The sequence below is a fragment of the Ammospiza nelsoni genome, chromosome 10 (genome assembly GCF_027579445.1).
Source record: "Ammospiza nelsoni isolate bAmmNel1 chromosome 10, bAmmNel1.pri, whole genome shotgun sequence".
NCBI lineage: Eukaryota > Metazoa > Chordata > Aves > Passeriformes > Passerellidae > Ammospiza > Ammospiza nelsoni.
In genome coordinates, this window is record NC_080642.1 from 22679792 (window position 1) to 22703704 (window position 23913).

At 45.0% G+C, this 23913-nt stretch overlaps 2 protein-coding genes across 4 annotated transcripts; one reads left to right on the top strand and one right to left on the bottom strand.

The window, feature by feature from the left end:
* Positions 1-971: 971 nt before the first annotated feature.
* On the top strand, positions 972-15079 carry COPB2 (COPI coat complex subunit beta 2). Of its 3 annotated transcripts, none has more exons than XM_059479206.1 (22): positions 972-1069; positions 2496-2633; positions 2854-2940; positions 3795-3921; positions 4510-4658; positions 5653-5799; positions 6801-6900; positions 7016-7158; positions 7697-7896; positions 8185-8295; positions 8549-8637; positions 8714-8820; positions 9102-9245; positions 9890-10020; positions 10288-10495; positions 10717-10827; positions 11614-11828; positions 12088-12180; positions 12260-12440; positions 12554-12622; positions 14257-14349; positions 14724-15079. In XM_059479206.1, exons 1-22 carry the CDS (start codon positions 1067-1069, stop codon positions 14817-14819), a joined length of 2742 nt encoding a protein of 913 aa, XP_059335189.1. In that variant the 5' UTR covers positions 972-1066; the 3' UTR covers positions 14820-15079. The 3 variants fall into 3 exon arrangements, with proteins under 3 accessions (XP_059335189.1, XP_059335188.1, XP_059335187.1); XM_059479205.1 differs by lacking the exon at positions 972-1069 and adding an exon at positions 1385-1406 and having other exon boundaries at positions 14260-14349; XM_059479204.1 differs by lacking the exon at positions 972-1069 and adding an exon at positions 1386-1406.
* A 525-nt stretch (positions 15080-15604) lies between these two features.
* On the bottom strand, positions 15605-22767 carry MRPS22 (mitochondrial ribosomal protein S22). Its single transcript, XM_059479208.1, has 8 exons — positions 22667-22767; positions 22266-22426; positions 21515-21679; positions 19639-19782; positions 19179-19262; positions 17109-17254; positions 16023-16131; positions 15605-15780 (listed from the first exon to the last, which is right to left on the bottom strand). The coding sequence occupies exons 1-8, from the start codon at positions 22764-22766 to the stop codon at positions 15688-15690; spliced, it is 1002 nt and encodes a 333-aa protein (XP_059335191.1). The 5' UTR covers position 22767; the 3' UTR covers positions 15605-15687.
* Positions 22768-23913: the final 1146 nt, after the last annotated feature.

Sequence of the window (23913 nt, forward strand, 5' to 3'; positions counted from 1 at the left end):
TCATATTTACTTTTATGTCCCAATACCTATCACCCATGTTAGACAGTGCACTTCTACTCTAAACCAATCCCCAAGTGCCAACATCATCACAGAAAATGGATGGCATGAAGAAGAAAGAAGGACAAGACACACCCAGATTCCTCCATCTTGTCCCCATTACCCTTTATGCCAAAACCCCTAAAATCTATATTTTCACCCTGTAAATATATCATTCCTGCACCCTTCAAACCCGAGTGCCTCTCATGTCCTCATACACAGGTGGCACATCCCTAGATGGATCAAAGTCAAGCCACCAGGCACTTCTGGCAACATTCCAAGACTTCCGAGCCCCCCAAGAGGGTTCTCGGCAACTCGGGGCATCCGGAGTGATGTAGTGAGTTCCCACAGGGCATCACAGTACAGAAAAAGACATTCAGCTATTCGGGAGTGTCCAAAGGAGGCCACAAGCAGGGGATGCCGTGAGAACGGTTTGGGACACTTGGTCTGTTCAGCCTGCAGGAGGCTCAGGGAGAGCTCACAGCAATCTCCAGCATCCTCGTGAGGGGAAGTGAGCGGCCGGTAGGGATTTCTGCTCTGTGGCGACAGCGACAGGACCTGAGGGAACAGCAGAGAGAGAGCCGGGTCAGGAAACACTGAGGCTGTTCTCACGGAGGTTGGGCACTGAACAGGCTCCGCAGGGCGGTGGGCACAGCACTGAGCCTGACAGGGTTCAGGGGTTTGGTAAGCGCTCTTAGACACACGGAGCGCCGCTCGAGGTGCGGTGCCAGCACCCGGGGCTGGGTTCCACAGTCCCGGCGGGTCCCGCCCCGCCCGGTGCCTCCCCGGCCCCGAGCCGCCTACAACTCCCACCCTGCCCCGCGCCGCCGACTACACATCCCGGCATCCCACGGGAGCGCCTCGCTCTCGCGAGACTGAGGGGCGCGCCGCGGGGCTGTCGCGAGAGCGGCGGGCCCGGAAGCTCCACGTCGGAGATCGGAGCGAGCCCGGGCGGAGCGGGGCCGGAGCGGGGCCGGGGACAGCGGGCGGCACCTGGGGACACCGGGCGGCACCTGGGCACAGCGCGGCCATGGTGAGCGACACGCAGGGTCCCGAGGAGCGCCTCGCCCCCGCTGCGGGAGGGTGACCATCCCAGCCGGCCCCGGCGAGGCAGCGCAGCCCCGCGATCGGCGGATCGGGTGTATGAGGGGCCGGGCTCGCAGCGCGGTGCTGCCCGTGCTGTGCTCAGCCGCAGCGAGCGGCTGTCCCGGGGCTCGGGGTGCGTGTCGCGCTCAGCTCTCGGAGCGGCCCTTCCCGGCGGTTCCCGGGATAAGCGCGGAGCCGAGCGTAGCTGTGCTTGCCTTGCTGGTGTTTGTAGCAGGAGAGAACCCAAACTCATCTCCACATCCCGTGTCATAGCCATGGTTCAGGTACTACCTGATAACCAGGTGGTTTTTTTCCTTGCAGTGTCTAATATAGGTAACTGCAGGTTTTATTAATGCGTGTAGTGTTCTTTGGTCAGCCATTATCCGCTGAGTTGTCTGAGATAAAAACAGCGTTAAATCGTCTCCAGTGAGTGTCTAAAGGAATCCACAATGCCTCGGATATATTAGAAAATCACTTTGCTAGACTTCATGCCTTTTAAATATTGTGTGAGTGCTTTGGGACACTTGGTGTGTTCAGTCTGCAGGAGACTCGGGGAGAGCTCACAGCAATCTCCAGCATCCCCCTAAGGGGAAGCAAGGGGCCAGGAGCAACCTCTGCTCTGTGGCGACAGCTTTACATTGCCAGTGATTAAAGTGGAAGATCAGAGCCTTCTTTGTAAGGGAAAGACTTAAACTTTTCCCTGCTCTCAGTTTTTACCAGACAGTGTTCCGTTCTAAACCATAATTTTGGAATTGTGAATGAAAGTAAATTTACAGTGGGCAAATGTTGCGCTTTATTGTGGTAACTGACTTTTCTTCCTGGTTTGTCAGGAAGAAAAGTCAGTTAGGACTAGTAATCCTATAGATGCAAATAGGTGAAGTAGCAGGAAGATTTATTTTCTAACATTTGGAATTGTGAATGGAAGTAAATTTACAATGGGCAAATGTGCTTTATTGTGGTAACTGAGTTTTCTTCCTGATTTGCCAGGTGAAGTAGCAGGAAGATTTATTTTCTAACATTTGTCTTAGGAGCAAATTCTCTTTGCTTTGCTATCATAGTTCAGGGACACCAGGAGGATGTGCAGTGCATCTTTTTTTTGGGTTTTTTTTTTTTTTGACTCTGCTGGAGGTACTTTTGCAAGAAAATCTTGAGTTTCACAGAATTAAATGAAGCAGAGCCACTGCCGTTGGTGGGGATGTGACGCCTTCCTACAAAAACAGACACACAGATAGATAGAAAAGAGTGGTAACCTTCTGTGTGCACGGGCAGCAGGATTGGATCCTTGCATTCTCAGAGTGAACTGCAGCTTTCCCTGTCCCTTTCCCTGTCCCAGTTTGCTGTTGTGTCACCCGGTGCTCCCGTTGTTCCCCCAGCCTCTGCGCCTGGACATCAAGCGGAAGCTGACGGCGCGCTCTGACCGCGTCAAGAGCGTGGACCTGCACCCCACGGAGCCATGGATGCTGGCCAGCCTCTACAACGGCAGTGTCTGTGTCTGGAACCACGAGACACAGGTGAGGGCCTTGCTGGGAAGTGTGCATGACTGGAAATGGGATTTGTACAGGTTCTTCAGTCACTGCTGTTATAACTGACTGTGCTGCTCTGGCTGAGTGCGAGAGTCACGGTATCAGTAGACAAGGAAGTGACATATTGGACACTGTTAAGAAAATAGAGCTCATCTCAAAGTTGGTATTTTTTTCCCAGTGTTATAAACTTAACTGGTTTTATTTTCAGACTCTGGTGAAGAATTTTGAAGTGTGTGACCTGCCTGTGAGAGCTGCCAAGTTCGTGGCGAGGAAGAACTGGGTTGTTACTGGAGCTGTAAGCTGTTTCCTCTTGTGTTTTCCTGTTCAGCTGCACTTTCTCTGGTCAATTTTCATGCCATTACTTTCTGCATCATGTAATAACATGATCTGAATTTGCAGAGGAGAAAGGAATACTGCACTACAGTTTCCCAGAAGTTTTCTCCTTTAAGGAAGCTTAGAAGCTTAAATTTTCATTTCAAAAAAGAGCAACCTGCTAAGGTGACTGACTCTGCAGGTAATGCCAGGTAGATGGAGTTCAGCTGTTACTGCCAGCTGGAAAATACTCAGCACAGAGTTCTGACTCAGTGCTGCTTTAACTAAGATGAAACTATTGACAATCCTAGGTAAAATGAATTTGAAATTGCTTTCTACTTTTTTTTCTTGGTTATGTTAAAAATAATTTTTAGTTTTGCTCATCACTAGGAAAAAGTGCCTGCTTTTATTCAGTGAATGTACCTTGAGAGGAATAATTGTATTCTGATCTTGGTAACACATTTTTCTCTATGGAATGAATATTTTTTGACTAAATTAAGGTAATGCCTAAATAGTTTTTTTTTTCTCAACTTTCATTTCCTAGTCTTCTGCCCTGTACCCAGAGTAAAAATGTGTTTTCATTTCATTACCATATGCTGCCATGACTCAGTCACTTGTAAAAATGAAAATTTGCTTTTTTCATTTCATAAATGACTTGAAACAGCAGTAATTTACAGCCTTCTGAATCCAAGTATAATTTATATCATTAGCAAGCAAACTTCCTTAAACATTTTGTTGTCTTCAGTGGTGGAATGTTCTTTCCTAGCTCCCCTGCATTGCATAGAAGATGCACTGCACAAGAGACTTCTTTTCACATGGTTTTTCTCCCTTTCCCAGGATGACATGCAGATCAGAGTTTTTAATTACAACACCCTGGAAAGAGTTCACATGTTTGAGGCTCATTCTGACTACATCCGGTGCATTGCAGTGCACCCCACGCAGCCCTTCATCCTCACGAGCAGTGGTGAGAGTCCTTTGGGGTCTTTTCATGTTCAGCTCTCCCCAGGCTCCTGTTTTCTGTGGGGTGAGGGCTTGCACCCTCTGGGGAGACTCAGGAGCCCTTGAGCAAGAAGCCAATGTTGCAGTTGTCATTTTGTTGTTTCTTGGTAGATGTGTTTATTTTTTTTTTTTTTCATGGTATATCATTTGCACTTAAAATTTAAAATATAATGGCTTGTGTTCTTGTCAGAGAAAAGAGCTTTCTCTCCTAATATCTGCCAGAGGAGACATTTGTGTGTGTGGCAAACTCTCAAATAACAGCTCAAGTTGTGTTTTTAAAAAGATTTCGTTGTGGTTTGGAGTAAGTTTTTAGCTGGGAAATCTGACTTGAAAGCAACAGACAGCTTTCATCTCCCTTTGGTCCTTCTGAAGGACTAGTAATCCTACAGATTACCAGTAGGTAACTTCATGGTACAGGCTGGAAAAGAGGCACTGCAAATAGATTATTAGCAGTGCCTCCTTTCCAGCCTTTACCACGAACTTCTGGAGGATTATGCACTTTAAGGAGGTTGTTATCACCCACTGAAGCTTGGTTGTTTGTGGTTTTTTCCAGATGACATGCTGATCAAGCTCTGGGACTGGGATAAGAAGTGGTCCTGTTCTCAGGTGTTTGAAGGACACACCCATTACGTCATGCAGATTGTCATAAACCCAAAAGACAACAACCAGTTTGCCAGTGCCTCTTTGGATAGGACAATTAAGGTACAGAAGCTGTATTTGGGGTTTTTAGTCATTGTGATTATCAGTGTACACAAAGCAATAATCCTGGATGGATGATGGGTCATATTCTTAAAAACAGGTGCAATAATAGAATTTTGACTGAACAAAGACCTGGACATTGCTCCAGGCACCTGCTAAGTAATTCAGTAAATTTACCAGATTACCTGTTGTCTCTAACAATTGGAAAGTTGTTCTTTAAACTTTTCTAAGTGCTGTATCTTTAACTGTGCACTAAAAAGAAAAAACAACCCTGGTAAAGGTGTCTCTCTCATTACTTGCATGTCCTTGGCTGTCTGTGCATGGAATTGTTTCCAGTGATGCCTTTGGCCTTCTCATTGTCTCATCTGCAGTGCAGCTGTTATTAAATATCTATGACTACAGATTTTCAGCCACTGAGCAGGGACACCTCCTCACATTTCCTGTACATCATCAGTATATTGGCTGTAAAAAGCCAGCACTGATTTCATTTGGCCATAGATGTTGAGATCAGGTGCATAAAAATTTTGATTTGATGTGATAAACATGAGAAAACACTAGTATGTCTACACTTGACTTGCTTCATTTTGTATCCTCATTTAACATGAGATTTGATATTCTTGAGTGTAGCTGGAAAAATTAAAATTCAGGACACGGAGGAAACTCAACTAGTTACTTTATAAACACATAGTAGTTCTTAAAAACAGTGCTTTATATGGTTTCATGTCCTTAAAAAAAGTGTAAAGCAACCAATTTCAATGTTCAGAGGTATGAGCAGAGCATGGGCAATTCAGCATGTTATTTGTGTTTATTGGGGGAAGGACTGTAGTTTGCTGAGCAGTTATTGAGGTTTTTCACCTAAGAAAACAACAGTGTCTTTGGAATTCTGTGTTATTTCTCACTGCATTTGTGAAGTACTTCTGGGCACCTGTTGTGTGTGCCAAGGGTGACCTGGGCACAGCAGGTTGCGGGGTACAAGTGTTTGTGTTTCATTGCTCAGGTGTGGCAGCTTGGATCATCCTCTCCCAACTTCACCTTGGAAGGCCATGAGAAAGGAGTGAACTGCATTGACTATTACAGTGGTGGGGACAAGCCATACCTCATTTCTGGGGCAGATGATCGCCTGGTGAAGATCTGGGACTACCAGGTGTGTGCTCAGCTCTTCAGAAGCCTTTGTGCCATATTTCTTATTCAGTTTCTGTTGTTAGATTTTTTTTTTCCTGTGACAAATTGATTCCCTGCCTTTTAGGCCTCATGTTTGTGGATTAAGCTATTCTTCTTTTTTTTCTTCAATCTTTATAGCTCTTCCCTCCTCCTGTTTCATCCTTTATAGCTTCCCCCATCCTGTTTCATCCTGTGCTCATTGGCACAGCCCCATGTGTTGCATGCACACCCATGCAGTGCTTGTACCCCCAAACAGGGCAGGAGTGATGAGGTGCCCTGCTTGAATGCTCCTCAGAAAAGAGAGATCTAATCCAGAGATTCACTTCTGTTGCTGGAGCCTAGAGCTCCTGAGTTCTCTACAAGTGTCTGAATGGCCAGAAGGGTGAGACAGAAGTTGTTAGGTGGTACTTTCTGGTCACTAAAACTTACTGCCCTGGAGTAAATCCAAGCCCAGAAGTTGAAGCTGGCATTGTTAATTTAAGCATTCAATGCAGTCATGAATATTACACAACAGTGCTTGGGATTTTGCCACCATGTGCAGCTGGAGACACTGTACATGCTCCAGTCTTAGTTACCCCAAGTAGAGCAGCTTGACTTTCACGACTGTGTGAATGAACATTCCTACCAAAGACCTAAATTAGATCTGTTTTCACCTGTAATGCAATGTTGGGTTATGATTTTTTTTTCACAGTGAACTAAGCTTTCTGTCATGCTTTAATGTGTTGTGCTATGCTGAGAAAGCATATTTTCTAGCCATAAACACCTCTGAAAATAGAGGAAAACACTTCTGTCAGGGGAAATACTTTCTTCTGGGCAGGAGGTACAGCTCAATGCAATCATTTTTTAATAGCTTAGTGCTGTTGTTTGAACACCTTGCAAATGTAAGAAATCTAGAGAATTTTCAGATCTATTTTGGATTTGGGGGAGATTTTTTTTTAAGAAATAAGGGTTAAAATGTGGCATTGTGTTCTCTCTTGCTTTCAGAATAAAACTTGTGTCCAGACACTGGAAGGCCATGCTCAGAACGTGTCGTGTGTCAGCTTCCATCCAGAGCTGCCCATCATCATCACCGGCTCTGAAGATGGTAACTTTGCATTTTGTGGTGTAGAAAGGACAGGAAAAGCACTGAGGGCAGAGCTCTTGTGGTGCTGTGGCTGCACCCCTGAGCTGAAGGGATGCATGGCTGTGTTTTTCCCCAGGCACGGTGCGGATCTGGCACTCCAGCACTTACCGCCTGGAGAGCACCCTGAACTACGGCATGGAGAGGGTGTGGTGTGTGGCCAGCCTCAGGGGCTCCAACAACGTGGCTCTGGGCTATGATGAGGGCAGCATCATTGTTAAGGTACAGTTAATGCTGTGGAGTGAGAAACTGTGATTCATCCTGTCCTGTCTGCACAACAACTGGTATCTGATTCTGGAATAATACGTAAAATACTGACATTTTGGCATTTTAATTGGCATTTTTCCGTAGAGATTGGCTATTTCACTTGATATTTACAACTGAAAAGAAAATCAACAGTGTATTTTTTCCATAGCCTCACTGTTGTAATCTTGTTGTTGTATTTCTAAAGTCCCATATTGTCTCAATCATATTTCTAAAGTCTCGTACCTTCTCGGTGATACTTCTTGGGGGCACTTCTTCACAGCTCTGACTTCTTCTCCTGCTTGTTGTCAGCTCAACTCGACTGGCCAAGCCCAGCCCCTTTTATCCCAGTTATCTTCACTAGCTACAGCTGCAGCCCAATGAAGGACATCACAGCTGCAGCCTATCAAAAACAACCAGGGCTTATCAGGGCAAGGCCTATATACAGATATTCAATATACAATACAGATATTTTACTAAGACTCCTACTATACCTCACCTCTTACTTACTTTCTAGCTTGGTCGTGAAGAACCTGCCATGTCCATGGATGCAAATGGAAAAATTATTTGGGCTAAACATTCTGAAGTTCAGCAGGCTAACTTGAAAGCAATGGGAGATGCTGAAATCAAAGATGGAGAGAGGCTGCCACTGGCTGTGAAGGATATGGGCAGCTGTGAAATCTATCCTCAGACAATCCAGCACAACCCTAATGGACGGTAACACATTCCTTCATCTCTTCTCTTGAACTGGTTGAGGTTTTTTAGTTAACAGGCTCAAAAAAAAGGGATCCAGAGTCCAAGAGGTGCTCAGTGGAGACCAGAAGGAGCATGACTCAGAAGGAAATAGAGTTCCATGACATTTTAGGCATATATAAAGCTCATGCTCTGTGTTTCAGTGATTACCTTGGGCAGAGAGCCTTTACCTTTACAGATAATCTGCCTTCTTGCTGCTGCCTGTTGACCTGGACACAGATATCTGACAAGTGCCTCTCTCTCCTGCCCCAGGTTTGTGGTGGTGTGTGGTGATGGTGAGTACATCATCTACACAGCCATGGCTCTGAGGAACAAGAGTTTTGGTTCTGCACAGGAGTTTGTGTGGGCACATGACTCTTCAGAGTAAGTCTTGCAAGTTTTTTCCTTTGTATTACATTTGCAGCTGCTACTTTAGTTTAGTTTTCAGGCCATGAAACATGCATGTAAAATGAACTTTCAGTAGTTGTCCTGCTTGAAAAGTTTGGGTTTTTAGCACTCTGCTGGTTTTAGAAAATAAGTCAAATGCAGTTGTTTTGTAGCAGCTTATAGTTTAATAATTTACTACTTTGGAAGCAAAATAATTGTTTTGTTTATTTACAATTTAATCTCTATTTAGGTATGCAATCAGGGAGAGCAACAGTGTTGTAAAGATATTTAAAAATTTCAAAGAGAAGAAGTCGTTCAAGCCTGATTTTGGAGCAGAAGGTAAATACTTTACAAATAGATATACTGGTATGGTTTTTGTACAATGTGGATTTCTTCCACCTTTATTTTCTTGTAGGTATCTATGGTGGCTTTCTCTTGGGAGTCAGGTCTGTCAATGGCCTGGCATTCTATGACTGGGAGAACACAGAGCTGATTCGCAGGATTGAAATCCAGCCCAAACATGTGAGTTTCTGCATGGCACTGAAGATATTTACCTGTCTGATGTACTGATTTATATTTCTTTTTTACTAAACTGGTTTTCTTGCATGAATCAAAGCTGTCAATAATAAAATAATAATTTAAGTTTATCTCAGTCATGTAGCAGAAAGGACAGAAAAATTCCTGTATGTGTTGACTTCTCAGTCCTACAGCTTCTAGACTTGAGGTGTTTAACCCTTAATTCCCACATCATCCTTCTTAGCCTGGGGTGTGTAACACTGCCACTGTTGATTCTGCTCTCACAGATTTTCTGGTCTGACTCGGGTGAGCTCGTGTGCATTGCTACCGAAGAGTCATTCTTCATTCTCAAGTACCTGTCAGAAAAAGTGGCAGCAGCCCAAGAAACACATGAAGGTGTAACTGAAGATGGAATTGAAGATGCCTTTGAGGTACCTTCTATTTAAAAAGTGGAATGAGATTAGAGATGGTAGAAGCAAGAGAGTGCAGCAAACTTAGTCGTTAACATAGTCCAATTTAAATGTTAGTTTCCAGGCCATTTTTAGTATCACATTGTGCATCTGCCTGAGGAACACTTAATAATTTTTTTGGGATTCATGAGGAGTGTATCCCTGTCTGAATCCCAGCATAACAGATCTTGATGCCAACATTTATCTCCATCTGTTCATTATTGTCAGTGAGTTATAGAGATATTTTTTAAAACACACTTTTGGGTCATTGATTAATTTTTTTTTCTACAAATTCCAAGTTTTGAAATGTTACTCAAGTTTGAGAAGTGAAAAAACCTCATGTAGTGAACCAGAATTTCAGAAAGAAAGCTACCTTTGATTGTCTTGCTTAATCCTTAGTTTGGTGCTTGTTTCCTAGATTTATAATGGGCTTACTTAAGAATTAGGGTAGCATGCATGTAGAATGAAATTATAATTCATGTACTTCTAATCTAGATCTAAACTTATATTTGCAACTTGTCCAGATTAAAGTATAGAATATGGAATTATATTTTAAATAGCAGTAGTCTTTCTGCTACCTAGAAGTACCTTTTTATGTATCTAATTACCCAAAATTTGCTTTGCAGGTTCTTGGTGAGATCCAGGAGATTGTGAAAACAGGTCTGTGGGTTGGTGACTGCTTTATTTACACCAGTTCTGTGAACAGACTCAATTACTACGTTGGAGGAGAGATTGTCACCATTGCCCACCTGGACAGGTGAGTTGCTGCTTCAGTTCAAGTGCTCAAGGTTCTCTCAGTGAAGGGGGTTCAAGGTGCCCCCTGGCAGGGGTGGGAACAAGTGGGGTGTTGTGAGGCAGCAGTGCAATCCTGAGGGATGAACAGTGCTGTGTGAAAGTGTTCATCCAGAAAAAGCAGAGTGTTTGATAGGAGTATTCTTGCTACCATAAGAGCTACTGGAATAGTTTTGTACAGTTTGTGTGGATCTGTTGAAGCTGACATTTTGTTTTATTTGTTTTGTTCCAGAACAATGTATCTCCTGGGCTATATCCCCAAGGACAACAGGCTGTATTTGGGTGATAAAGAGCTGAACATTGTTAGTTACTCTCTGCTGGTCTCAGTGCTCGAATATCAAACTGCTGTCATGAGGAGGGATTTCGGCATGGCTGACAAAGTTCTTCCCACAATCCCAAAAGAACAGAGAACCAGGGTTGCACATTTTCTTGAAAAACAGGCAAGAAAACTACTTCTTAGTTATCCAACTAAATAAATAAATAATTTTATTCACATTCTTAATGGAGTTTGCTAAGCAAAACCCATTGAGCATTAACTCTTGTTAATTATCCTGTTTGTTTGAGAACACTGTAACCTTCTGTTCAGAGTGCTTTTGTTAAAGTATTTAGGATTATGATTGACCTGACAGGTCCCAGCTTCACTGTCACATTTTTATTTTAGGGCTTCAAACAACAAGCTCTTGCAGTATCTACAGACCCAGAGCATCGTTTTGAACTTGCTCTTCAACTTGGAGAATTAAAAATAGCCTATCAGCTTGCAGTGGAAGCGGAGGTAATGATATAAATTTGGATGATTCATCCGGGATTGTGAGTATTAGCGGGAGTCTGAGAGGCCCTGTAAGAAAAGGCAGTGGTATGTGGGGATGCAATACAACTCCAACTCCTTTGGTGAAGTTCTGCTGCCTGTAATTCAGAGGAATCTAAGCTGTGGGATAGGGACAAAGAACGGTGTCTGCTCAGAAAGCCACTGGAACTCCTGGAGAATACAAAACTTGAGCCCAGAACCAAGCCTTAATCTCCGTTACTTAACAGTGAGAGAAGGAAAGACAGGGCTGAAGGCTTCAGACCTTTGTTCCAGCCTTGGCAAACTTTGACTGCTGCACTAAAAAAACTGATTTTTCCCATCATTATTATGCAGAGAGTTGATCTCCTTGTTCCTGCTGTAAAATAATCCAGTTATTTAGAAGGAATATTAACTTAGTTAAAGACACAGATGGCTTTCAGCGTTCTGAGGGTTAACTTGGGAGCTTTAAGAGATTGTTATAGTTAAACTTCCAGAGTTATGCCTGCTTCTCCCCTCCATGTTTACTGAGAAGCTGTTTATTTCATGTAATGTTAGAGCTAGGTAGGGATCTCTTGGCATTCACTGTGCCATGCTGGGAAGCTGCAGTAATTACAGTACCTCAATGGGAGGACAAATGTAGTCATGGGATACAGCACCTTCACAAGTCAACTCCTATTTTCATACTGAGTGCTCTGAAAACCTTTAAATGCTGTTCAGAAATGTGAGTGATTTGTTTTTTTTCTTTCCCTCCCTCTCCCCCTTCTGTACAATCAGTCAGAACAGAAGTGGAAGCAGCTTGCAGAGCTTGCCATCAGTAAATGCCAGTTTGGCTTAGCCCAGGAGTGTCTCCACCATGCCCAGGACTATGGAGGGCTGCTGCTCCTGGCCACAGCTTCAGGAAATGCCAGCATGGTGAACAAGTTGGCAGAAGGTGCTGAGAAGGATGGCAAGAATAATGTGGCATTTATGAGCTACTTCCTGCAGGGAAAGTAAGTAGCAAATGAGCTTCTGATTGTTCTGTTCTGCTGTCTCAAGTGCAGAGACCCTCAGGTTCCTCAAGTGGTTAACTTCAGCTAACTGAAAACTTCATGGAGAAAGATGAGCTAGATCCTTCTCAGAAAAGCTCATTCTATAAAGTCTGAAATGAAAGCACCTTAAATGAATGGAATAGAATAAAAAGCTGTTCTAATACAAAAATTTGTCTTTATTAAGTTTACTGGTTCAAATCATATTTTGAAATCTTTTTAGGCTTGATTCATGTTTGGAACTGCTGATCAAAACCGGGCGTCTCCCTGAGGCTGCTTTCCTTGCACGGACGTATTTGCCAAGCCAAGTTTCAAGGTAATTTCTGAGCATGTGCAGAGCATGAGCTGTGTTGTCTGAATGAGCTGTCTCTAACAAATGTGGTTTGCATCCCCAGGGTGGTTAAACTCTGGAGGGAGAACCTCTCCAAAGTCAATCAGAAGGCTGCTGAGTCCCTTGCTGATCCCACAGAATATGAAAATCTTTTCCCTGGATTAAAGGAAGCTTTTGTTGCTGAAGAGTATGTAAAGCAAAGTCTTGCTGAGTTGAGGCCAGCCAGGGAATACCCCCTTGTCACTGTAAGTAGAAGGTTTTACTGTCTCTACAAGAGTAACATTTGGTGCTGTGTAAAATCAGCTCTAAGCAACTCAGTGCAACACTTAAATGTGTCTGGGGTTCTTTTTCCTTTTAGCCAAATGAAGAAAGAAACTTACTTGAAGAAGCAAAAGGATTTGAGCCCTCTGGAATAATGCCATCTCAGGTCAGTCAGTGATGAGTCTAAGGGAGAACTTTGCTATCTTACAGTAACTTCTACCCTGGAGAATATTTCACCAGTAATGGACAAATTGTTGCTTTTATTACCTTGACTGTAAGTGCTGCAGCTGGCTTCATGTTCTTTTGCCTCAGATTCTTTTTCATCTACATCTGCACTTACTAACAGCTTCTTGACTGTGAAATGATTTGTGTGCTTCCTTACCTTGGGTCACCCTGTGTAGTGTGAGTACTTCTAGACTCTTTCCATTGAATTCATCCTACAGAAAAGTAACTCCAGTTGCATTTACAAACACTGCCTCAGCTGCAGCTGGTTTTCTAAAGCTCAGTAGCTGGAAATGGAAACTCTTGCCTATTACAGCAATGACAAATGCTCTGTGTTATTTGTTGGTGTGCTCCATGGTTGTGGAATAACAGTGCTCCATAACTAACTGGCCAGGAATCCTACTCATGTATTTGAACATAGATTCTAGTCAATGTCTGAAGTAACAAACTGATTTTTTTACCACCTCAGTTGTCCAGTTCTTATGCAGAAAACAGGACAAGTATAAGTGGTAAGCATAGAGATTGAAACAAATTTAAGGCTTTTCAGAGCCTTAGGAGAAAATGACAACTTCTAATTTTGCTCAAGTCAAATACACTTTACATTTGTATGTGAAAATCATAATGTGAGGGTTTCTTAAAGGCAGTGATACTGGCACAACTCTTTGAGGCTATAAACATCCAAAATCAAAACTGCACTGGAAACTGAAGGAGAAACAGAAAAGCTACAGCTCTCCATTGTCTGTATGTTTTTCCTCATAGGAGGTGCACTACAGAGCATAGTTTGGGACATCCCTGACAGAGCAGAGAGGTTTGGTTACTCTCAAGCCTCTGTAGTGACTCTTCACCTCTTGTGCATCAAAGGAAATACTATTAAAGCAAAATCAAACTTGTCTGCTCGTTTGTTAAAGATGATAAACAAACTGTCTGGGCTACCTATGGAAACAAATGGAAAGAACTGAGAACTAGCTTGCCATAGGAGCTGAAATCAAGACCTCAGTGTATCTTTGCATTCAGCTCATGTTCTCATAGAAGCCCTAAACCCCAGCTGTCTCTTACAGCAGAGGCTGAATATGGGACATTTTGTAAGAGATAGATAAATTCTATAATTAAGTACAGTTAATTGAATAGTACCATTGCTTCAATAATAGTACTGACTGATGAATTATCTTAATATAAAGTTTATGCAGCAGTGAAGCAAGAAGAAAGTGTTAAACCATTATAGGATTTGGAACCCTTAGCCCAGCAACTCCTAAAATTTCCTGTCAGTCTCAACTAACTTAATCTCTCCTGCTGAGGATGTTGAAAATCACTAGCAGCACTTCAGTGTTTAAAATGAATTGATAATTTCTGAAGGTTCTCATTTTATCAGTTCCATTGATATACTGGGAAGGGAAATAGTCTCCAGTGGAGTGAGGACTAGAATATTTTCTGACAGTGAAGATCTGGCTCAAGAGTAACTGAGGGAAGCTGAAAGAACCACTGGGCAAGGGGCATTAGGTCTGCTGTTGTTTACCTGCTTTTGCTGAAAGAATTTAAATTGAAAAAAAAAAAAAACTAAAGGAATTTCTTTGCCATTAGAAGAAGGCTGAAGAACCAGTTCCCTCTCCTAAACAAGAAGTGATGAAGACAGTTGTGCAGAATTCTGATAACCTTCCAGCAAGAGATCAAAAGGTACCCAAACAGTTTGATGAGGTGAAGTATAAGCACTGAATTCATTTTACACTAAGACTTCAAGGAGTGTGATTCAAGCAGCTGCACACGTGACTGTGGCAGTCCCAGAGCAGTGTTCAGAGCCCTGCACACAGTAACAGACCAGTGCAGCAGGCAGGGGGACAGAGGGAGTTCAAACCCAGCTGCTCCCATGGTAAAAAGCTGCACTGGTGGAAGAGGCTTCCTCACCAGCAGGCAGCTGCTCTGCAGCCTCCTTTGGCATGGTGTTCCTCATGAGGCCTTGGCTGGGCTTTGCAGAGTGCAGATCCATCCCACAAGCTGCAGCACATGTAACCATAGTGGAATCCTCCTCATCCAGTCTTTTCTCTCCCTAGACACTGCTGGACTTGGAAGATGACTTAGATAACTTGGATCTGGAGGATATTGATACCACAGATATCAATCTGGATGAAGAGATCTTAGATGAGTGAACATCCTTTTTTAGATGACCAAATCAGGAAATAATTTGGTCAAAACCCAGAGGAATGAAGTTCTGTGGACTGTGTGCTCCAAGTTATTTTGATTTTTGTATCACAAGTGGACCATGTACATGTAGAAGGAAGTATACAGTAGCAACTGTACAAAGAGAATCAGCTTCCAGTATGTTGAAATTCGAGATGTAAACCTGCTCCAGAACCTACTAAAAAAGTTTTCATTTATCAAGCTGTTCAATAAATCCTTTTAAAATTTCTGCTCCCTCAGTTCTCCATTTACTACTAGTATTTACTAAGAATACTCAAATTCTTAAGAATAACCCAGCTTCCACAGTGTACATTCCAAATCTGTGAAACAGGAACACAGTAGCTGAAAAATGGTATTTTATTTTAACCTGACTTTTGTCAGCACCTCCACTGTTTTCACTGTGCTGCCATCTAGCACTGGTAACCATTAGTATCAGCTCAGTTACTCTTTCAGACACCACTTGTAGCTAAAAGCTCCAACAGAGCAGTGATACAGCTTAAGGGTTAGAAGGGGTGTTTGTTACACCCTTTCCTAAAGGAAGCTGTCCAGACCCTGCACTTACCTCAGTAAGTAAAATGAATTGTGGGCAAATCCTTAGATTCAAGATGCAACAGTAAAAAAATTGAACTCAGGGTACAGTGTCAGTGAAAACAAGTCATGAGGGCTGCTCTAAGTTCACTTACAGAACTTCTCAAAATAAACTGCTGTAGTGATGCACATGTATTTCAGTAAAGAAAAATACATTCTACAGCAGTAATTTTCAAATATTTATTGTGGAATCTTGTACAGAAAATGTTTATAAACAGACTTAAAACTTTTGATGAGCTGAGGTTTACTTCATGAAGCTGAAGAAGTTGCCATTGCTTCTTCATAAGCCTGCAGGGCCAGCTGGATGTAACCTTCTCTCTGGGATTCAGTTTTCACAAATACCTGCAGCCATGGCAGGAGAGAGGTTAATGTAACAGCAGAGTTAACCATGCCAGTGGCAGATCAGTCACAACTGCAGTCCTGGTGCAGCTGTAGGTATAGAGTTTAACAAAAACCCCAGCCTGGCATGTACAACAGTTCTGTTAAGTATCTGCTTCCTAAGGTAAGGAGAAATGTAACTGCTCACTGGGTTCTGCTGGTTAAAAGCGCTCTTGTGCAGGTTATGTAGAAGCAGAAAAGCTTACCTTGATCAGATCAACTCCTTGAAGTTTCTGTTCTTTAGCTTCCTTTGCTGACTGACATTCAGGGTGAAGCATATGATACAGGGTAATTAAACTTGTAGCATCATCCAGCCTAAACAAATAAAGGCTCATTTAGCAATTCCTCTCTCAGAGCACTTACAGAGTGTATTTTGTGATGTGCTTTGCACAGCACAGGCTGTCAAACTGCTGCCACCACTGAGTATCCAGTCCCTGGAATACACAAGCAAGTACCTACATCTATCCCTCTGGCCTGCTTAATGAGTGTTTAGTGGAACTTTCTGACTGCAATGACCAGTATGTTTTACAGAAGTAGCATTAGAAATCCTGTAACACAGAGCTCTCAGCTGAGTTTAAAACTACTGAAGTGTGTGGCAGGAAAAGACATTCAAACTCTGCTTGTTAAATGGGCCAGATACGTGAATTTTCCTTTTACCAATTCGATTCTAAACCAGGAACCTTTCTGATTTCTCCATGTGCTCAGGTTAAAAAGCAAGATCTGACCATTGAAACAGCAGAAAATAAATGCCACTATCACTGCAACCTGGAGTTCTGATGGTACACATTTCTAATTTCTCCCAGCTCTAGTGGCATTTTGAACTATTGAATATTGTTCACTTCAGGAAACTTGGAATAAATTTAGCACCATGTTTTATAGAAATTCACCCATTTAAAATTAAACCTTATCTACATATTCCTAAGCTACTTAGGAGTTGCTCTAAAACCCAGAGTGTATCAACTTTATAAGGCAAAACTGGACTCAGTATGGAAATGCCAGGCTTTAAGATCAGAAGTGCTCAGAGCTGGAAGTGTTCTGACAATTACATGGGAAACAAAAATAAAAACCCAAAAACCACAGGAGGCTAATTTCTGCAGAAACTTACATATACACCCTACAACATCATGGACTGTTACTGGTGCTCCTGCACAGCTAACAGTACCTACACAGCTGGCCTAAAACATCAGGTAAACGAGAACTTTCCTACATCTGACACAAATCCTGTTTTTATTGCCAAACAGCAGTACTTTTCTAAGGAAAGGCAGCATTACCAAGTGGCAGGCTGTACTCACAGGTCTCTGTTGATCATGTCTATGAGTAATCCATCTGCCTTCTTCCTGCTGAGCAGGTACCACACCATGCCCCCGAAGTGCCTGGTGGAGCGCAGCAGGTCGTACTTGCCGTGTTTCTCGATGTCCTCGTAGGTGCGGTGGTGAACCTGCACACACACACACACACACACACACACACACACACGGGCTTGTTCATGGCAGAACTGCAGCCTGCTGACAGCTTTCCCCCTGTACCTGAGTTTTTAATCTTTTTCATTTCCCTAATGTCGGAACTCAGCACATCCCTTTGGATGTCCAGAGAACCTCATCGGGGGCTCAGAGACCCTGGCATGCTGCCCAGAACACCTGGGGATTTGATTTTGACCACTGGAGCAAGTTGCCAGCTTTGTATGAGGACGTGAAAGTCACACAGCTTTGAATGGTGTAATAATAAAATATGCACAGGGTGAAAATGTAGATTTTAGGACTTTTGGTATGGGGGTTATGAAGACAAGATGGAGGAATCAGGGCATGTCTAGTCCTTCTTCTTTCTTCTTGTTCTCCATTTTCTGCAGTGATGTTGGCACTTTGGGGTTGGTTTAGAGTAGAAGCTCACTGTCTAACACAGGTGATGGGTATTGGGGATTAAGTGTAAATATGTTATATGTAGTTTGTAGTATAAAAGGACAACACAGAGTGCCTGTGGCGGCCCTGCTGAGCAGATCTCAGGTGGGCAGAAAGAAAATTTTATAGATAAGAATTAATAAACAACCTCAAGACCTAAAAGGGAAGAGTCCAGACTCGTTCTTCAGTTGTGTGGGCCAAAGCAGAGACATCCTGCACATCTCAGGGCAGCAAATATCAACAACAACTCGAGACCCTAAGGTGCAGGGGTAAGCCCCATGCTGAACCATACACCTGTTATAATTCAGGGTAATGCCAGGCTAGCCCAGTCCTTGGTACTCAGGCATAGACATCCTTATGGTAAAAGGAAGCTAAATCCTGTCTCTCTTGAATTTTTGGGGACATAGGGACATGAGCTCTGCACCTTCACTGCACTGCTGTCAAGCTGCATCTATTATTTCAGGAGAAAAATCCTAGAGCAAAGAGCTGTGAAATTTTTCTTAGGAAAAAAAGTTACTTGAAAAATCTAATTTAATAAAGCCTATTATTAAGGCTGATACAAATTACAGTTTCTCAAATCACTGAGAACATTACAGTGTGACAGTGTTCACAGGGGTCTGAAAGGATCTGACTATGTTTCAGAAGTCTGATTTATTATTTTATGATATATATTACATTAAAACTATACTAAGAGAGTAGAAGAAAGGATTTCATCAGAAGGCAGGCTAAGAATAGGAAAAAAAAAGAATGATAACAAAGGCTTATGGCTCAGCCTCTCTGTCCGAGCCAGCTGACTGTGATTGGCCATTAATTAGAAACAACCACATGAGACCAATCACAGATGCACCTGTTGCATCCCACACCAGCATTGTTTACATTTTGTTCTTGAGGCCTCTCAGCTTCTCAAGAGGAAAAATCCTAAAGAAAGGATTTTTCATAAAAGATGTCTGTGACATTACAGTTTAAAGAGAAGTAAACATTTTAAAAGCAAATCTAGACTTACATTTACCAGCAGCTATAGCTACTAATTTTATTCTGCTAGAACTACATTTTAGTAGCTGGTCTTTGTCAAAAATAATACTTTGTGCACAGTGCTGTTTCTCAAAATGCATTTTGTGAGCTCCAAAGCCAGCAGTCAGTGTGACTTCAGCAGCAAAATTCTGCTCAGAGCCCCTGACAAGTGTTACCATCAATTCTGCTTTGATACCAAAAGCGCCTGAATAAAGACTATTTCTGTATGTGCAGTATCCTTCTAGGCTGGTAAAAATTACTTGTGCAAAATCCTGTTTTACTGTTCTGCATAAAAATAAACCCCAAAACTCATCACAAGGATAGTCTATGTGGGAGAAATTAGAGCACATATGACCAACACCTCTACTCCCAGATAAATATTATGTTTACAAAACAAACCTTACAATTCTCCACTAGGATTTTTTTTTTTGCTAGAAAAATGGAAAGTGAACTCACTCTGATATAGTCAGGTGAATCTGGCTCAAACTGAGCAATGCACATGTTCAGGACATCTTCGTGACGGTCTTGCTGAAATACAGTCTGAAACAAGAGTTTAGATTCAGGGGTAGGTCATGTAATCCCACCATCCCAACTCTCCAAAATCAAAACAGCAGCCACAGCTCTTTTCTGGACAACACAATGAGTAACCCCTTCATCAAAAGACAATATGGACAATTGTTTCTAGTATGACACAGTACTTACACCTATCCAGGATTTGCTGGGCCCTAACCTGGAACTTTGTTTCAAGTATTTTAACCAAGTTACAATGAAAGGCAATTGGTCCAAACAGAATTCAAGCACTAAACACACCCATGCAGAATGGCTTATTCCGAGTTACCCTGTCCAGAGAGCAGAGTTTCACTATCGGACTGCAATGAAATAAAAGTGCTCAGTTTCAAAGGCAAGAAGAGCTTACCCCAAGGTTCTCGTCCTTGAATAATGTTGGGGGAATCACCCTGCGCCCTTCCTTTGGGAAGAATATCTGGATCATCCTGTCTCGTTCCTCCCAGGTGGCTTTGCGTAGCACCCCGTTTGGTTCTCTGACTACAATGAAACGTTCCTGCAAATGAGGTAAAAACCAAACCTTGTCCAAAGCCTTCTCTCATCATAAAAAAAGCCTCATTTGTCAAAGTCCTTCTGCTCCTAAAGTCACACCAGTTTCTAGCTGACTGTGGCCATATGCCAGATTCATGTCTGCCTTACTACGGCCTGGATAAGTGCTGCTTTTGCACCTCGGTTTTACTGTCTGACAACTGTGCATGTGCCAACACTGAAAGCCGTGGCTCTGGGAAGTTTGGAGAAAACATGATTCACACCCAGACAGGCAGTTAGCCTGATTTTATCTTTTAATAACACCTACAAAATTAGGAATGCAAGTGTTGTGCACTTTTGTACCTTTTTTCAAGAGGTAGGCTAGAATCAAGTAAGAGCAAGTGCAAGGCAAAAAATACAACAAATTAAACAACATACTCAGATCTGTTTACAAGCATAACTACTTTAGGGTGGCAAATGGGAAGGTTTGTTGGACAGGAAAGTTTTCAGTATGGTTGTTGGGGGTTGGGTTTTTCTTTCCTTGTTACTTGTGGAACTTTTTCCCACTGAGTTGGTAAGAAGCAGTGGTGGCTGGGTGCTTGAGGCAGTGAGGAGGGGGAACTCCTCTGGTTTTTGGGAGTTTTCTTTCAGGGGGACAGAGATCCCGTGACAACAGAGGCAGGTAATGGGCAGGGCTGGGGAGGGCGGCCAGGCTGTCCCTCACTGCGGGGACAATTCACCGGCACTGCTGGAGCTCAGCCCTGAGGGACCGAGCACCGGCTGCTCCAGGGCCCAGGAACCCCGAACCTGCATTGCTCTGGGAACCCCGAACCTGGATTGCTCCGGGAACCCCGAACCTGGATTGCTCCGGGAACCCCGAACCTGCATTGCTCTGGGAACCCCGAACCTGGATTGCTCTGGGAACCCCGAACCCCGAGTGCTCTCTGGGAACCCCAAACCCTGAGTGCTCTCTGGGAACGCTGAACCCCGAGTGCTCTCTGGGAACCCCGAACCCCGAGTGCTCTCTGGGAACCCCGAGTGCTCTCTGGGAACCCCGAACCCTGAGTGCTCTCTGGGAACCCCGAGTGCTCTCTGGGAACCCCAAACCCTGAGTGCTCTCTGGGAACCCCGAGTGCTCTCTGGGAACCCCGAGTGCTCTCTGGGAACGCTGAACCCCAAGTGCTCTCTGGGAACCCCGAGTGCTCTCTGGGAACCCCAAACCCCGAGTGCTCTCTGGGAATGCCGAACCCCGAGTGCTCTCTGGGAACCCTGAGTGCTCTCTGGGAACCCCAAACCCCGAGTGCTCTCTGGGAATGCCGAACCCCGAGTGCTCTCTGGGAACCCTGAGTGCTCTCTGGGAATGCTGAACCCCGAGTGCTCTCTGGGAACCCCGAACAGGATCTCATTCATCATTTCCACAGCTCTTTCCAAACCTCTTCCAGATCTTTGCAAGCGTGGAGTAGTTCCATCTTACAAAGGAATCCAATCCTACAAAAACCTTCTAGGAGCATGGAAGAACTCAGCGCTTCTAGCACTTGCTTATAAAATAATTAACCACCTACCACACAGCCTTCCCATGCCTGCTTTTGAGTAGCAGAATGTAATTTATGATTATCAGTTAGAAGCAGGTATTTAGAAATACATTTTTCTCTACTGCCTTGTACAGACTAACTCCTCAGCCCTTCTGCAAACTGATCCATCTACATTTGCATTAAAGCTTATTTTGAGAACAAATTAATAATGTTGATCACATTACTTACACGATGTGGAATGGAGAGGCTTAAATCTGTAAACACATATTTTGCAGTTTCAGTTCCTTCAAGGATTTTGTCTTCTGCTAAGACATCATCAATTGGCTCTCGTTCATTCAAAACAGGGGGCATGATTAGTTTTGTTTTAGCTTCCTCAATGGCTTTTCTTGTGGCCTTGTAGGGGGGAAAAAAGTAGTTTAATTTTACAACTAAAAATATAATCCCATTGGAAAGATAATATACATTTTGGGGACAAATATTTTCAGTTAGACAAGCTTGGTTTTTTTCTTCTGCAGTTGAGAAAAAAGCAGACACCAATTCCACCTCTAGGTAGGTGAATTTCATGTAAACAATTTGCCACTACTAAAACCTGGATAAAATGCTGGAGGAAGTTACAAAACTACAACAGACAAACTATTGCAAACACCAAGTTTATTTCAGGTGTTTTTCCATGGTAAATTTCCCCCAAAACACAAACTGCAACAGCTTGTATATAGCTTTAATTGTGGCTACAGCAGAACCGGCTTAAGTCAAGCCCTTTGTCATCCTAAATGAAGTCAGACAAGAAGAGAGAGGGAAAAAAGTAGTCAAAGGAGTCCCAGGGCTATAACTTAAATATCAGATGAAGGTATTTGACAGAGTTATGAAGAAAAGAAACAAGAATGTTTTCAAACGCAGCAGTAAGGAAGGCAGAAATACGGCTATTACAGGTATTTTGCTAAAATCAACACTTACTTCCGAAGGAAGCAGAGCAGCCTACCTCTTCCAGCTGAGCTTCGGTCATCAGCTTGTAGTGGGGCGGCTTGAGGCCCTTCTTCTCGGGCCGGAACACCTTGTGCAGGTCGAGTCCCGTCATTTTGTACAGCAGACTCTGAACCGCTTCGTCCGTGAAGGCGGGCTTGGGCTGGGCGGCCTTTCCCTCTGTAGGAGAGGGCATACGCTGTTAGCCGGGGGCTGAGGGGACAGCCACGGTCACCGAGGGGACGCGCACGGTCACCGAGGGGACACCCCCTGCCCTCACGGCTCCTCCCGGCCCCACACCCGCCCCGACCCGCATCCCTCCCCAGGGGACCGCAGCCCACACCAACACGCGGGGCGGCCGGACCCCGAGGCCGGGGCAGCCGGGAGCGCTCTGAGGGAAGCCCCGGTCCCCTCGCGTACCGCCCGCAGCCGCCGCCAGCGCCCGCCGCGCGGGGAGCGCCCAGAGCGGCCGCAGCCGCGCCGGGAGCGCCGCCGTGCCCCGCGCCGCCAGCGCCGCCATCTTCAATCCCGCCCCTTCCTGCCCCGCGGCGCGCCGGGAAATGGAGTCACGGAGCCGCGGTGCAGCCCGAGCGGGACCAGTGAGCCCGACTCCTCCTGGCCCTGCACAGCAGTCGTATCCTGTGCTAAGAGTCAGGTCGTGTGCGAGGAGTCGCACCCTGTGCCTGAAAGCCTTGTCCAAATGCTTCTTGAACTCAGACAGGCTTGGTGCTGTGACCACGGCCGCCCAGCCACTTTGGGTGCAAAACCTTCTCGTGACATCCAACTTAAACCTCCCCTGACACACCTTCAGGCCGTTCTCTCGGGTCCTGTCACTGGTCGCCAGGGAGCAGAAATCAGTGCTTGCCCCTCCGTTTCCCCTCATGAGGAAGATGTAGACTGTTATGAGGTCTCCTGAGTCTCCTCCCGGCGTGAGGGAAACACGCGGTCCCCCGGCACTGTCCCGGAGGCAAAGGGCAAGAACGTTGCTGCTCCAAGCGCTCCCAGCGCGTTTGTGCCATTAAAGCGCTGCTGAGGGCCTGGTGAGGGCGGGGAGCTCATTCTGCGGGTGTAGCACAAGTCCGGCAGGAGCACGGGGTGCCCGGCTCCCTCAGCCGCCCCGGGCACGGGGCAGGGCTGCCGGCTCCCTTCCTCAGCACGGGGTGCCCGGCTCCCTCAGCCGCCCCGGGCACGGAGCAGGGCTGCCGGCTCCCTTCCTCAGCACGGGGTGCCCGGCTCCCTCAGCCGCCCCGGGCACGGAGCAGGGCTGCCGGCTCCCTTCCTCAGCACGGGGTGCCCGGCTCCCTCAGCCGCCCAGGACACAGAGCAGGGCTGGGGGGTGCCCGGCTCCCTCAGCTGCCCCGGGCTAGGAGCAGGGCTGCGGGGTGCCCGGCTCCCTCAGCCGCCCGGGACACAGAGCAGGGCTGCGGGTTTCCTTCCTTAGCGGAGACTAGGAAAACCGGTGGAATTGAGGCCACTGTGAGGGATTAAAGCGCTGTTGACCCGCGGGTCCGGAGGGCTGCGGGCGGCAGTGGGTGCCCTGCACCGGCTGCTGCCCGCTGTAAGGGGCAGGCAGCTCCCGGCCCTGCGGCCGGACAGGCTGCCCCAAAGGGAGGAACACGCTGGGAATTCGCCCATCAAACCCCACCTGGCTCTGGCTGTGCCACTCC